The sequence below is a fragment of the Sorex araneus genome, chromosome 2 (assembly GCF_027595985.1).
Source record: "Sorex araneus isolate mSorAra2 chromosome 2, mSorAra2.pri, whole genome shotgun sequence".
Lineage (NCBI taxonomy): Eukaryota > Metazoa > Chordata > Mammalia > Eulipotyphla > Soricidae > Sorex > Sorex araneus.
The window spans coordinates 259,167,596-259,180,896 of NC_073303.1; the positions used below are offsets into that span (position 1 = coordinate 259,167,596).

Here is a 13,301-nt window from a genome sequence, read left to right on the forward strand (position 1 = left end):
CACATTTTTTAAGCCGGCTCACTGGAGCATAGTGCAGCAGGGAGGGCACTGACCTTGCACATGGCCAACCAGAGTTCGATTCCCAGCCCCCCACGTATGGTCTCCCGAGGACCACCAGGACTAAGCACCACCGATGTTTAGAGTAGAGGGGAAGAGTGTTTGTCACAGAAGGTGCCCTCTGAGAGATTTGTTCTTGAACTCAGTGCTGTCGCCGGGAGAGGGAAGCCGGTTCCTCCTCCCGCTGCCCTTGGAGGGAAGGCTGTGGGGTGTGGCAGGGGGATGCAGACAGGAGTGCACACGAGGGCTCGAGGGGGGGCGCCCTGCCTGCCTCCCCCGCCCCGCCCCCGTGCAGGGGAATTTCTGCTCCGGGGTCCTCATTAGGAGGCCTTCCTGAGCTACCGGGGCTCTGCCTGGCTGTACCTGGAATTTCCTTCCTGTGCTGGAGGGACCGCTGAACTTTGGAGCCATTTATTGGGTCATTAAAAACAACTACCAGCCTTTTTTTTTTTTTAATTAAGTATTAACTTGGTGCCAGATGCCCTGCTAGCAGAGATCACTGCCGTATACCCCACAGGGCAGACACAGCGCCCTCCCTCACTCTGCTGTCCCTCCCCTCTGGGATGGGGCAGCCCCCTTAGTAGTCCTGAGCTTCTGGTGACATGGGGACTCCTGCCAGTCCCCCAGGCTTGTCACAGAGACCCTGAGGAGGGCCAGATGACGCCACACCACTGCTGATGCCAGCTCCCCCTCTCCCCTGCCTTTGTCAGCAGGGCCTTGCCAAGAAGGGTTGAGGCAGGGCCTGAGCGATAGCACAGTGGGGAGGGCGTTTGCCTTGCACGTGGCCGACCTGGGTTCAATCCCCAGCATCCCATATGGTCCCCTGGGCACCGCCAGGGGTCATTCCTGAGTGCAGAGCCAGGAGTAACCCCTGTGCATCGCCAGATGTGACCCAAAAAGCACAGAAAAAAAAAAAAAGGGTTGAGGGCCAGGGAGGGCTTCGGGTTCTCAGTTTCTCAGCACTTTGCTTCATGGCGGTGGGGGAGGGGCGGGAGCGGGGAGGAATGTTAAAATAGACGAGTCCAGAGAGATAGTGTATGGGGATAAAGGACAGGTTTAGTCTCCGGCACTCAGTGGTCCCCCCCCAGCCGCACAGAGCGTGGCCTTCAAAGTAAAAAAATCTCAGTAACACAGAAGCACGGCCCCTCCTTGGGGGGGGCAGCTCTGCCCCTTTGAGATGTGCCTCGCCGCCCTGCGAAAGAAGAGAAAGCGGGGGCCGGAGTGATAGCACAGCGGGTAGGGCGTTTGCCTTGCAAGTGGCCGACCCGGGTTCGATCCCCGGCATCCCATATGGTCCCCCGAGCACCGCCAGGAGTAATTCCTGAGTGCAAAGCCAGGAGTGACCCCTGAGCATCTCTGGGTGTGACCCAAAAAGCAAAAAAAAAAAAAAAGAGAAAGTGGGCTGGGAGAGAGCACAGGAAGGACAGGCTCATCTCAGGTACCACACCAGGATCTCCAGAGCACTGCCAGGTGGGGCCCAACCACACATGCACGCGCACACACACACACACACACACATATACACACATGCACATACACACACGCACGCACGCACAAAGAGCCGAAGAGCGAGTTGCTGTTAATGTCAAGCCCGATTCTCTTTTTTATTTTTTGCTTTTTGAGTCACACCCAGCAATGCACAGGGGTTACTCCTGGCTCTGCACTCAGGAATCACTCCTGGCGGTGCTCAGGGGACCCTATGGGATGCTGGGAATCGAACCCGGATCGGTCACGTGCAAGGCAAACAAGCGCCCTACCCACTGTGCTGTTGCTCCAGCCCCACCCCCACCCCCGATTCTCTTGTAGCGAGGAGCTTGGCCTCATCTGACCTAGCTGAGCAGGCGGCCCGGAGCCCTTGACAGATCTCTCAGGGGGCACCTTGGCGGCGTGCAGGGCCATGGGGGGCGTTGATCTGGGAGTTTGTACCGGATGGGCCTGTCTGGCAGAGCGAGCCAGGCTGGGCAGCAGGAGCAGCACAGCACGGTCGCCTCCTGGAAGCTCATACCCTGCTCTTTGCCTTCTTGTTTCCGCGTCTCTCGAAAGGCAGGTGCCTGTTGCGAATGGCGGAAGCCCCAAGAGCCCATTCTAACTACATTTTCTCCCAGTTTGAGGTGTTTGTTTGGTTTTTGGTTTTTTTTTGGACAGAGTCTTGCTGCTGTGGTCAGGTAAGAGCTTAGGCCCCTTGAGCCCAGCGGGGAGTTGCAGGGTGAAACGAAGCGCGGCCCTGGGTTCCATCCCTGATGCCAGACAGCAATAACAGAGAGTTCCCGCACTCTCACCCCTCGCTGCCCGCCCCTCCAGAGATGCCCAGGCTCTGTGCCCGGTGCCCTGTGGGCCAGAGGACCTAGACAACACTCTGAGGGGCACGTGATCTCCTGAGGGGTGCTGGGGGCACCCGCAGGCCGAGCTCTCCCCATCGTCTCAGCCAGCCGCGCGGGCGGTTGGATGCAGTGCTGGTGAGAGTGGGGGTGTCTCCAGAGCAACGCCCAGTGATGCTTGATGGGCCTTCCGGGCATGCCTAGCGACGCAGGGCCTGGGGCACAGACACGGCGAGCACACCCTAGCCACGGTGCCATTCTCCCGGCCCCTAGACAGTGTTAGCGCTGCTTCCTCTACTTCCCAGGGTTTCATGATTCTAGGGTACTGGTAGTCGAGGGGTTCTGTTTATTTGGCAGTGAAGAAAGCATGCAGCCAATTTATTATTTACAGAAAGATTTCTTGAATAACAGCTCTATTTTTTTCTTATTCTATTTCAATTTTTTTTTCTTTTTGGGTCACACCCAGCGATGCTCAGGGGTTACTCCTGGCTCTGCACTCAGGAATTACTCCTGGCAGTGCTTGGGGGACCCTATGGGATGCCGGGGATCGAACCCGGGTCGGCCGCGTGCAAGGCAAACGCCCTACCCACTGTGCTATCATCTATTTCAAATTTTTATCTGTATCGAGCTATTCACGATAATCTAGTCACTGTATCCCTGTCATCCCGTTGCTCATCGATTTGCTCGAGCGGGCACCAGTAACATCTCCATTGTGAGACTTGTTGTGACTGTTTTTGGCATATCGAATACACCACGGGGAGCTTGCCAGGCTCTGCCGTGCGGGCGGGATACTCTCCCTGATCCTTATCTCTACCGTCCTTGGCTGTTAGTCTCCCATTCTATTACTTTATATTTGATGCGGTGTTGCTAGGCCAGGTCGGTGCCCTGCAGCCCCTCGAGCTCAGAGAGGGCTAGCCTTATCACAGTCGAGCCCAGAGAGGGCTAGCCTTATCACAGTCGAGCCCAGAGAGGGCTAGCCTTGTCACAGTCGAGCCCAGAGAGGGCTAGCCTTATCACAGTCGAGCCCAGAGAGGGCTAGCCTTGTCACAGTCGGTGCCCAGTTGAGGATGGGCCGTTCTGCAAGTCCACTGGTCTAGGCCCCTCCCCCGAGCTAGTGTCATGGAAAACAAACCCAAGACTAAAGAAGAAACAGACACCGTGTGTGGGATTGTTGAATCTGAATGAAATAAATAAATAAATAAATAAATAAATGAAAGTTACAAGAGGAATTTTCAGGACCCAGAGGAAGAGCCAAGCACGGACTGCCTGCTGGTGACTGCTGTCGCCTTGGTGTGCTGACAGCGTCCTGAGCGTGTAGGAAAATGACCCCGGGAGTGGGTCCTTTGTACAGAGCCGTACAGAGATGGCCGGGCGTGTCTGGAGCTTAATTACAAATTGCCTGCAAAGCGGGCGCAGACCACACCAAACACACCACCGCCAGCACACTCGCATTCCGGGCAGATGTGGCTCCCTCAGCGTTTGGGGGGTCCGGGTGAGGGGTCGCCCGGGTTCCTTGTTTTCTTTCTGTCTTCCCTGGGAACCGAAACTTTTTTCCAAAGGAAACGTACATTGAACATGTCTAGGAGAGTCTGCGGTTCTCGTCTCCCTTGAAAAGACTCAGTCTCCCCCCCCCCCCGCCCCTCCTGGGGGGCTCCCCAGGGACTCGCAGGCTCCTGTCCTCTGCGCAGCTCGTCATTAAGGCGGCAGTGTCTGAGTATCAGTGTTGGTGGCAGAGCTGGGGACAAAGGACCACGGTCATGGGGGAGGGAGGGGAAACACCTCTGGGCACAGGCAGTGCTGGAAAACTCATAAAAATCTTTCCTGGCTGCAGAGTGTACTGTGGGGCTGGGTGGCGGTCACTCGGCAGAGTTGGCCGGCCGGCATTCAGAGCAGGGTCAGGGGTCAGGGCGATGCTCAGAGAGCAGGAGCCAGGGCTTAGCTTGCTGGACCCCTAGCGTTGATGCCCAGCAGCAAGCTGGCGTCGTTCTTAAGCACTACAGAGATGGCAAGGGGGAGGGGGGAGGGGGGAGGGTACCACTAACTGTAGCACTGTAGCACTGTCATCCCGTTGTTCATCAGTTTGCTCGAGCGGGCGCCAGTAACGTCTCCATTGTGAGACTTCTTGTGACTGTGTTTGGCATATCGAATACGCCACGGGGAGCTTGCCAGGCTCTGCCGTGCGGGCGGGATACTCTCAGTAGCTTGCCGGGCTCTCCGAGAGGGGCGGAGGAATCGAACCCAGGTCAACTGCGTGCAAGGCAAACGCCCTACCCACTGTGCTATGGCTCCACCGCTACCTAAATACCCAAATTAAGCAAAATAAAGTGCAGGGTTCTGAGGTCAACCCAAGGTGCATAAGCTGAGTCTTCGGCCTATTTCCTGTGTCACTCAGACTGGGACAGAGCCTTCCTGAGCACTGCAGCCCGAGAACCCCCGTCCCGTCCTGTGTGCCGACCCTTCCGAAGGTCGAGCCCTGGGCGACAGATTCAGAACTCGGGTTCTTCGTCCCCCGGCAGCCTCCCCGCTGTGCGTCTCCCAGGAGCAGTCAGACGCTGGCCGGTGGTGGATCTTCCCTTCCTGGGGGCGGGGCTGGGGGAGCACTGCCTCGCAGTAACCTCCACTTGTCCCCCAGGTAAGTTCGAGGACCGGGAGGACCGTGTGCCCAAGCTGGAGCAGATCAACAGCATGCGGGTCGCGGGCTGCCACGGCTTCACGCTCACCCGGCAGGAGCTGCTGAGCACGGAGCTGCTGCTCCTGCAGGCCTTCCGCTGGGACCTCAGCCTGCCCACGCCCGCCCACTTCCTCGACTACTACCTCCTGGCCTCCGCCGGCCAGAAGGACCACCACTGCCACAGCTGGCCCGCAGCCTGTCCCCGCAAGACCAAAGAGTGCCTCACGGAGTACGCTTACTACTTCCTCGAGGTCACCCTGCAAGGTGGGGGCCCCGGGGAGGGGCGGGTCGACCTGTCCCGCCCTCTTGGGGGTGGGGTGAGGGGGGCTGAGGGGGGCGGGACCGGTTGGCACTCAGGGAATTCAGTCACAGCCAACCCCCCACAGCACAATCCAGCCCATGTCACGGGGAAAAGGAGGGACAAGGATGTGTGTGTGTGTGTGTGTGTGTGTGTGTGTGTGTGTGTGTGTGTGTGTGTGACCGGTACCGTGTAAACAGCAGCTGGTACCTTCCAAGGTCACAGCTCACTCGGCCGTGGTTCTTAGGGAAGCCTGAAACATAGCTCAGACTGAACGGCAGGTCGCAGGCCAGTCACTCCGGAAGAGGCCCAGATAGGGTCCCAGGTAGGGGATTGTGTTTGCGTCTGCTGTAGCCATTAGATGCCCCACTTTTAGGGTCTTGTATTCGAGTCTCGCTCTTCAATCCAGGTATTGAGTGAACTGTTGGAGCAGACACACTGTGGAGATGCCCTGCCCTAAAGCAGAGGTTCTGGGTCGCAGTGTCCACTCCTGGGAGCCTGGCCTGCCCTCACCAGCTACCAGCACCCGACTGCAGTGCTGTGCCTTCATTGGCTTTTTTTTTTTTCTTTTTGGGTCACACCCGGTGATGCACTCCTGGCTCTTCACTCTAGAATTACAACTGGAGGTGCTCAGGGGACCATATGGGATGCTGGGATTCGAACCCGGGTCGGCCGCGTGCAAGGCAAACATCCTACCTGCTGTGCTATCGCTCCAGCCCCATTCATTGGCTATTTTTTTTCTTTTTTTGCTTTTTGGGTCACACCTGGCAATGCTCAGGGGTTACTTCTGGCTGGGCACTCAGGAACCACCCCTGGCGGTACTCAGGGGACCATATGGGATGCTGGGATTCAAATCTGGGTCGGCCTCGTGCAAGGCAAACGCCCTTCCCGCTGTGCTATCGTTCCAGCCCCCTCATTGGCTATTTTTAACCTCAAAACCAGGGTACATGGAAATCAGACCCGTGTCAAACTTCAAGGAGGGGCTGGAGTGATAGCACAGCGGGTAGAGTGTTTGCCTGGCATGCGGCCAACCCGAGTTCAATCCCCAGCATCCCATAGGGTCCCCCAAGCACCACCAGAAGTAATTCCTGAGTGTGGAGCCAGGAGTCACCCCTGAGCATAGCTGGGTGTGGCCCCACCCCCCCCCAAAAAAAGAGAGAGATGAAGGAACTTCCCGAGGTCACTGCCGCGGCCTGAGTCTCATGGTTTTAATTCGAGACTGTCCTGATGCCACTCCGCCTGGCTCAGACTCCCAAAGGCAGGCTCGGGAGGACTGGAAACTCCTTGGGAGGACTGGAAACTCCCAGCCTGGCTGCTCGTTGCAGCTCTGTCTGTGCTGTGTTTGTCAGTCACGCATCCCTAAAGGGGGATCGAGGGTTGATTCCTCAAGAGAGCTGAGTCAGATACCAGTGTGAGTTATGAATGTCAGGTTCTCGGTCACTCAGACGCTCTGTGTTGATGCTGTGATGAACCACGCTCTGTTGCTGTGAGCTCATTGCCTACAGCCATGCTGGAAACAGCAGCCTTTAAATAGTGTCACTCACCCCCCAGGACCGAAGGGAAAAACGGATGTTCTCAGATTCTGTTCCGAGGCCATCAGCAAGCCCCTGGGAGCCCCCTGGAAACCAGGATTGAGACTTTGAAAAAAAAAACATTGCTTTAAAAGGTTGACCTTAGGAGCTGGAGCAATAAATAGCACAGCGGGTAGGGCATTTGCCTTGCACACAACCAACCCGGGTTCAGTTCCCAGCATCCCATAGGGTCCCCCAAGCACCACCAGGAGTAATTCCTGAGTGCAGAGCCAGGAGTGACCCCTGTGCATCGCCGGGTGTGACCCAAAAGCCAAAAAAGAAAAAAAAAAAAACAGGTTGACCTGAGAAATTCTCAAGGTGTATAGGACTGAAAGATGAAACTTTGTGACATTTAAATTTTGCTTTTTCAGACCATGTTTTCTACAAATTCCAGCCTTCTGCAGTTGCTGCAGCCTGCGTTGGCGCTGCTAGGATTTGCCTTCAGCTCTTCCCCTACTGGACCAGAGACCTTGAGAGGATCTCAAGCTACTCCCTGGAACATCTCAGCACATGCCTTGAAATCCTGCTCGTGTGAGTTCCTCACTTACCCTTCCATGCTCCTGAAATTGGAGGTTCCCGTGTTCTTAAGGCCCGCCTCTGGCAGTATGCCCAGGTCCAGGGTTTCACTCCCCAGCTGGTATTTCCTTCAGAAGTGGCCTACAGGGACTGGAGCGATAGCGCATCGGGTAGAGCATTTGCCTTGCATGCGGCTGACCCGGGTTCGATTCCCAGCATCTCATATGGTCCCCCGAGCACCATCAGGGATAATTCCTGAGGGCATGAGCCAGGTGTAACCACTGAGCATCGCCGGGTGTGACCCCCCCAAAAAAGCAAACAATAAAAGAAGTGGCCTACAGCGGCCAGTGGCCTCTGGTAGAATTAGTGATTGTGGGTTGCTCCTTCCTATTTTGAGTAGCTTTTGGGGGTTGCATTTGGTTGTTTTGGGGCCACACATGACAGTGCTCACGGGGACCATAAATTGCTAGAGAATCAAACCCAGGCATGCATGTAGCCCTCTGAACTATCGCTCTGCCTCTGGGATGCATTTTTTTGTTTATTTGTTTTTGTTGGTTGGGGGTGGGGGGCACCTGGCAAAGCCCAGGGTTCCTCCTGGCTCTGCACTCAGGAATTTCTCTTGTCGGCGTTCGGGGACCCGATGGAGTGCTGGGCTCAAACCCAGGTCAGCTACATGCAAGGCCAGCTCCCTCCCCACGGTGCTGTCTCTCCAGCCCACTGTATTGCATCTTTAATAACTTGGGGGGTTTCAGGGGAAAGTTGGGCCCCTCCCAGTGGTATTCGGAGGCTTTTCCTGGCTCTGTGCTCAGGAGTGACCCCTGGCAGTGCTTAGAGGACAGTATGTGGTGCTGAGGACTTGAACCAGGCTCTGTAGGATGCAAGGCAAACATTTTTTCTTTCTTCCTCTCTCGCTTTCTCTATCACTTTCTTCCTTCCTTCCTTCCTTCCTTCCTTCCTTCCTTCCTTCCTTCCTTCCTTCCTTCCTTTTCTTTCTTTCTTTCGTTCTTTCTTTCTTTCTTTCTCTCTCTCTTTCTTCCCTCCCTCCCTCCCTCCCTTCCTTCCTTTCTCTCTTTCTTTCTTTCTCCCTTTCTCTTTCTCTCTCTTTCTCTTTCTTTCTTTCTTTCTTTTCTTTTTTTCTCTCTTTCTCTCTTTCTTTTTTCTTGTTTTTGTGCCATAAACTTGTGGTGCTCAGGCCTTATATCTGACGGTGCTCAAGGGACCATATTGGGGTGCCGGGGATCAAATTCAGGTTTGCCGGGGCTGGAGCAATAGCACAGCGGGGAGGGCGTTTGCCTTGCACTCGGCCGACCCGGGTTCGATTCCCAGCATCCCATAGGGTCCCCTGAGCACTGCCAGGAGTAATTCCTGAGTGCAAAGCCAGGAGTAACCCCTGTGCATCGCTGGCTGTGACCCCCCCAAAAAAAAATCAGATTTGCCACATGCGAATAATGCTCCCTACTCGATATAGTGTCTCTCCCGCCCAAGGCAAGCACTTCAGGCCCTGCACTATCTCCCCAGCCCCTGGTTTCATCTCTTTAAACTTGGGGACATGTGGTTTGAGCCCACACAGCAGTCTCGGGCGCTCTTCCTAGGCTCTGTGCTTAGAAGGGACTCCTGGCACCTCACCGGGAATGCTGGTGCCAAGAGTCACTTCTGACAGTGCTCAGAGAACACCGGTGCCAGGAGTCACTTACGGCGCCAGGGTTGGTAGGAGGCAAGGCAGATGCCATGACCCCCGCACTATCTTCCAGCCTGTGGCTTTCATTTCTAAGATGACGGAAGGAGAAAGAAGTAGATCCCCGTGTGGTCCCTTAATGCTGGGCTGAGTCACAGGGACTTGGGGACCTCAGAGGAGGTGGCGTTTCCCGGAGGCCCTCGCTCTCTTAGCTGCTGTCCCCAGATGCAGCCGCGAAGCTGGCTTCTTAGTTGTGCCCGGAGCCCTTCCGTCCCCATTGGCTGAGCTGGGACTGAGCCGCGGTGGCCCACTCGGGCCTTGGAAGTTATTGTCGGGGCGCGTAGAGAGGGACACCCCACTGGGGACTATAAGAATCAGGTGCGTGGGGCTGGAGTGACAGCACAGCGGGTAGGCATTTGCCTTGCACGCGGCCGACCCGGGTTCGATTCCCAGCATCCCATATGGTCCCCTGAGCATCGCCAGGAGTGATTTCTGAGTGCAGAGCCAGGAGTAACCCCTGTGCATCGCCGGGTGTGACCCAAAAAGAAAAAAAAAAAAAAGCAGGTGCGGGTGTGACTCGGGCCCTGCATACGCCTGGAGGGTCTCTGAGGCAACACTGAGCAGGCCGGGTGCTCGGGCAAGGCCCAGAGGCAGCCCCGGAGCCCCTGGGGTCGCTCACAGTGCCCCCCGGCGGGCGGGGGCACACGAGGGTCGGCTCAGTGCTGTCACGTGTACCGAGCCTTACCCTGGGTGCCCTTCCCTTTCAGGGCCTACGACAACATCCTCAAGGACGCCGTCGCCTCCAAGAGCCAGGCCCTGGCAGTGGTGCCCGGCGCGGCCGCCAGCCACTCGCAGGTGCTGCTGCAGGCGCCCGCCTTCCCCGCCGCCGGCCCGCAGGCGCCCCCGGCCCTGCTGCCCCCGCAGGCCCCGGGGCAGGACCTGTGCTGGGCCTACTGGGACGCGCTGCAGGCCCACCGCGCAGGCGGCGGCGGCTCGTACCCCACCCTCCCGCCCCTGGACGTGGGGCCCGTGCCCCTGCCCCCGTCGCTGCGCGTGCAGATGGCCGTGGCCGCCGAGGGCAGGCACTGCCTCGCCCACCCCTACGGAAGCCGCCACGTCGGCGGGAGCCGCACGTTCCCCGCAGGCTGTTTTGACAAGTAGAGACAGTGTGGGGCAGGGGGTGCAGGGGTGCGGGGGACCCCTCCGGAGCCGGGGGCTCCGCAGAGCCCCTCACTACCCTCCGACAGGGCGGGGGCGGGGAGAGTTTTCAAAAGGAGACTCGCACAGAGCCAATTAGTATCAGCCCTGCCCGCCCCCCCCCAACACGCCTGGGACAGCCCTTCTGCACTGTGACCTGGGCATGGGGGGGGCAGCAAGAAAGGGCCCCGGGGCTGGGGGCCCACCTCGACCCTAGTCCACCGGCAGATCGGATTTCTTCGCTCGTGGCATGCTCATGGCGATGATGTGGCCAACCCCGAGGAGGGGCCCAGGTGGCTTCTCTCTTGCCGTGGCCACACACACACACACACACGCGCGCGCGCGCGCGCGCGCGCGGGAACAAGCCTGTGCCTTGGCTTGGTTGACGCGGTTGACAGTCCTCTCGCCTTTGCTGCCCACCGGGAAGCTTTCGGGGCCTGCCAGCTGCTGCCGCCGCTCCCTCCGTGACCCTCCGTGACCCTCCGTGACCCTCCGTGACCCTCCGTGACCCAGCTCCGTGGCCCTCCGTGACCCTCCGTGACCCAGCTTTCTCCTCAAGCTGACTTGTTTACATGCCGCATCAGGGATTTGGTGATACTTGAAAACTCCTTAGGAGAAAGACACGTTGGTGGCCACACCGCCCGTCCTGAGCCGGGGCTTGGGGGGGTGGGGGTGGGGGGTTGGGAAACACTTAACTCGGTTGTATCTGTCTGGCCGTGGGGGACCGCGCCCTTGCCCAGACGTAGGATTGGAGGGACCAGTTCCCCAGCTCTTGGTTCCAGAAGATTCTACGCCGTGGATACTGTATTCACCTGGAGGACCTGGATCACCCCCCGCCCCCGACATACACACACCCCGAGGAAAATGATGGTTGAAAAAGCAGACGGACGTTTGAAACCAGCGACCCCAGACGCCGTCCATGCCTGCTGACCGCGGGGAGGTGGAGCCCCACCCCGGGAAGAGTGGGGCCCTGTCCCACGCCGGCCGGCCGAGAGAAGGCTCTCAGGAAGCCCGTGCTCCCATGTGCAATATGTTTCCTTCTCCCCGGCAGCCCCGCACGCTGCTCCTGCGGCCGTGGGCTCCCGCCGGCCCAGCAGAACCCGGAGAAGCTCAGAGCGGAGCCGGGGCCGGGGGCGCAGTTCTTCGGGGTGTGGGAAGAACTTGTGGCTTTCTCGACTCGCCGGCCAGCCCCGACGCCGCGTCGGGGCCGTCCGTCCGTGGGTTGGATCCGAAGGTGACTTGCCCCGCGGGAGGGGCCCCAGCGCAGGGAGCGGGCGGGCAGGGGCCTGTCGCCGGAGCGTGGGACCTGCACGTGGTTTGTTTCTCTCTTGGCTCTTCGCCAACCTCCTTTTTTTTTCAAAAATGTTTAAACAATGACTTTTATTTCTTTAGTCACTGTACTTTTTTTTTTTCCTTTGTGGCGTGGGTCCACCCTTGGCAGTGAGTCGGGGGTCGGAAGCTGGGGGTCCCGCAGGCAAAGCGTGTGCTCCAGCCCTTCGAGCTGTCTCCCTGGACCCCAACCTCTTTATTTATGTGCAACCCGTTTGTATTCCAAGTTGCTATTGTTGTTGTAGCTGTCTGTTCCGGGGCCGGGGAACCTCACAGTCCACCTGCTCCCGGGAAAAGACACCCCACCCCACCCCAACACACACACACACAATAAACACATCACCTACTCCTGTGTCTTAGTTCTCTTCCCGAGTCCGTCTCCCTCCCCGGTGTCCGTGGACTGAGGGGGTGGGGGCAGGAGGGTGGGCACGGCAGGACTGGGTTCTCTCTGCCTTCCGTGTGAGAGCTGACCTCCCCGCACTCCCGGACGGTCGGGGTCCCCTCCCCGTAGGAAGAGAAACATTGATCTGTGCAGTGAGAGAAAAATAAAGACGTTCTGGTCCCAGCAGTCAGGCAAGCGTCTGCCTCGCAGCTGTGGAGCTCTGGGTTCCCGCCCAGCCCTGCGGAGAAGCAGAAGTTTGCTGAAGGACTTGGCTCGCACTTGGCGGGTTCGGGGCCAGTGGGGGACGGCAGGAGGCTGGGAATTCAGGTACGAGTTGTTGCAGGGGACTCCAGGTCTGTCAGTGAGCTCGAGACGCGGGCAGGAGTCCCGGGTCACAGTCTCTGGAGCTGAATTCCTTCCCCAGGAAACCGCCTAAGACCCAGCAGACGGGCCGGAGGCAGTAAGGAAGGTGATGTCCACATGCGACTCTTACGGAAGCTAATGGGAAGCTAATCGTCACTTACAACCGCTGGGTTGTCGCAGATCTGTCCTCACCCTGTTGGGACGACCCCTTTGCCTTCTCCACAGCTTCTAGGCCGTCCAAAATACTCTCGCCGGCTGCTCTCCTTGGCTTGATGACTGTGCCTGAGCCACCACCTGTCCTCATACAGTGCCGTGCGTGGTGAGGGGCCACTGAGGCCACGGGCACATTTGTGCAGTGTTTGTGCAGAGCAGGAAGGTGCTCACCTCCTGTCTTGTCTTTGGTTTTCTGTTGGTCTGCAGGCCACCCCCAGCCATGCTCAAGGCTGACTCCTGGCTTACTCCTGACCCTGCAGGCAGGGATCACCCGGGCCAGGCTCAGGGGGGTCATCTGGAATGCTAGGAACTGGGCCTGGGTGGGCCCGATGCCAAGCAAGCGCCCTCCCCGCTGTACTGTCACCCTCGGTGCCTCCAGCCCAGCCAGCTAGTGTTTTATAAAAGCTGTCCCTTTGGGGGCTGGAGCGATAGCACTGCGGGGAGGGCGTTTGCCTTGCATGTGGCCGACCCCGGTTCAATTCCCAGCATCCCATATGGTCCCCTGAGCACCGCCAGGGGTAATTCCTGAGTCCAGAGCCAGAAATAACCCTTGAGCATCGCCAGGTGTGACCCCCCCCCCAAAAAAAAAAGCTTTCCCTTTCTCTGTATTTTAAAGGCCAGAGAATTGGGGCAGGGAAGCTGCCAAGGGCAACCCTGCTGCAGAAGGAGCTCGTGTGCCGACCTGGGAGGGGACAGCCACGCCGTCTGCAC

General features: G+C 58.3%; 1 protein-coding gene across 2 annotated transcripts in view; it reads left to right on the forward strand.

The window, feature by feature from the left end:
- The window catches only part of CCNJL (cyclin J like), a 36,181-nt gene extending 24,251 nt beyond the window's left edge, over positions 1-11,930 (forward strand). For both annotated transcript variants that reach the window (XM_055127839.1, XM_055127838.1), the window contains exons 4-6: positions 5,008-5,310; positions 7,287-7,446; positions 9,874-11,930. In XM_055127839.1, coding sequence (XP_054983814.1) covers positions 5,008-5,310; positions 7,287-7,446; positions 9,874-10,267 — 857 coding nt within the window. In that variant the 3' untranslated portion in view covers positions 10,268-11,930. The remainder of the gene's footprint in view (positions 1-5,007; positions 5,311-7,286; positions 7,447-9,873) is intronic.
- Positions 11,931-13,301: the final 1,371 nt, after the last annotated feature.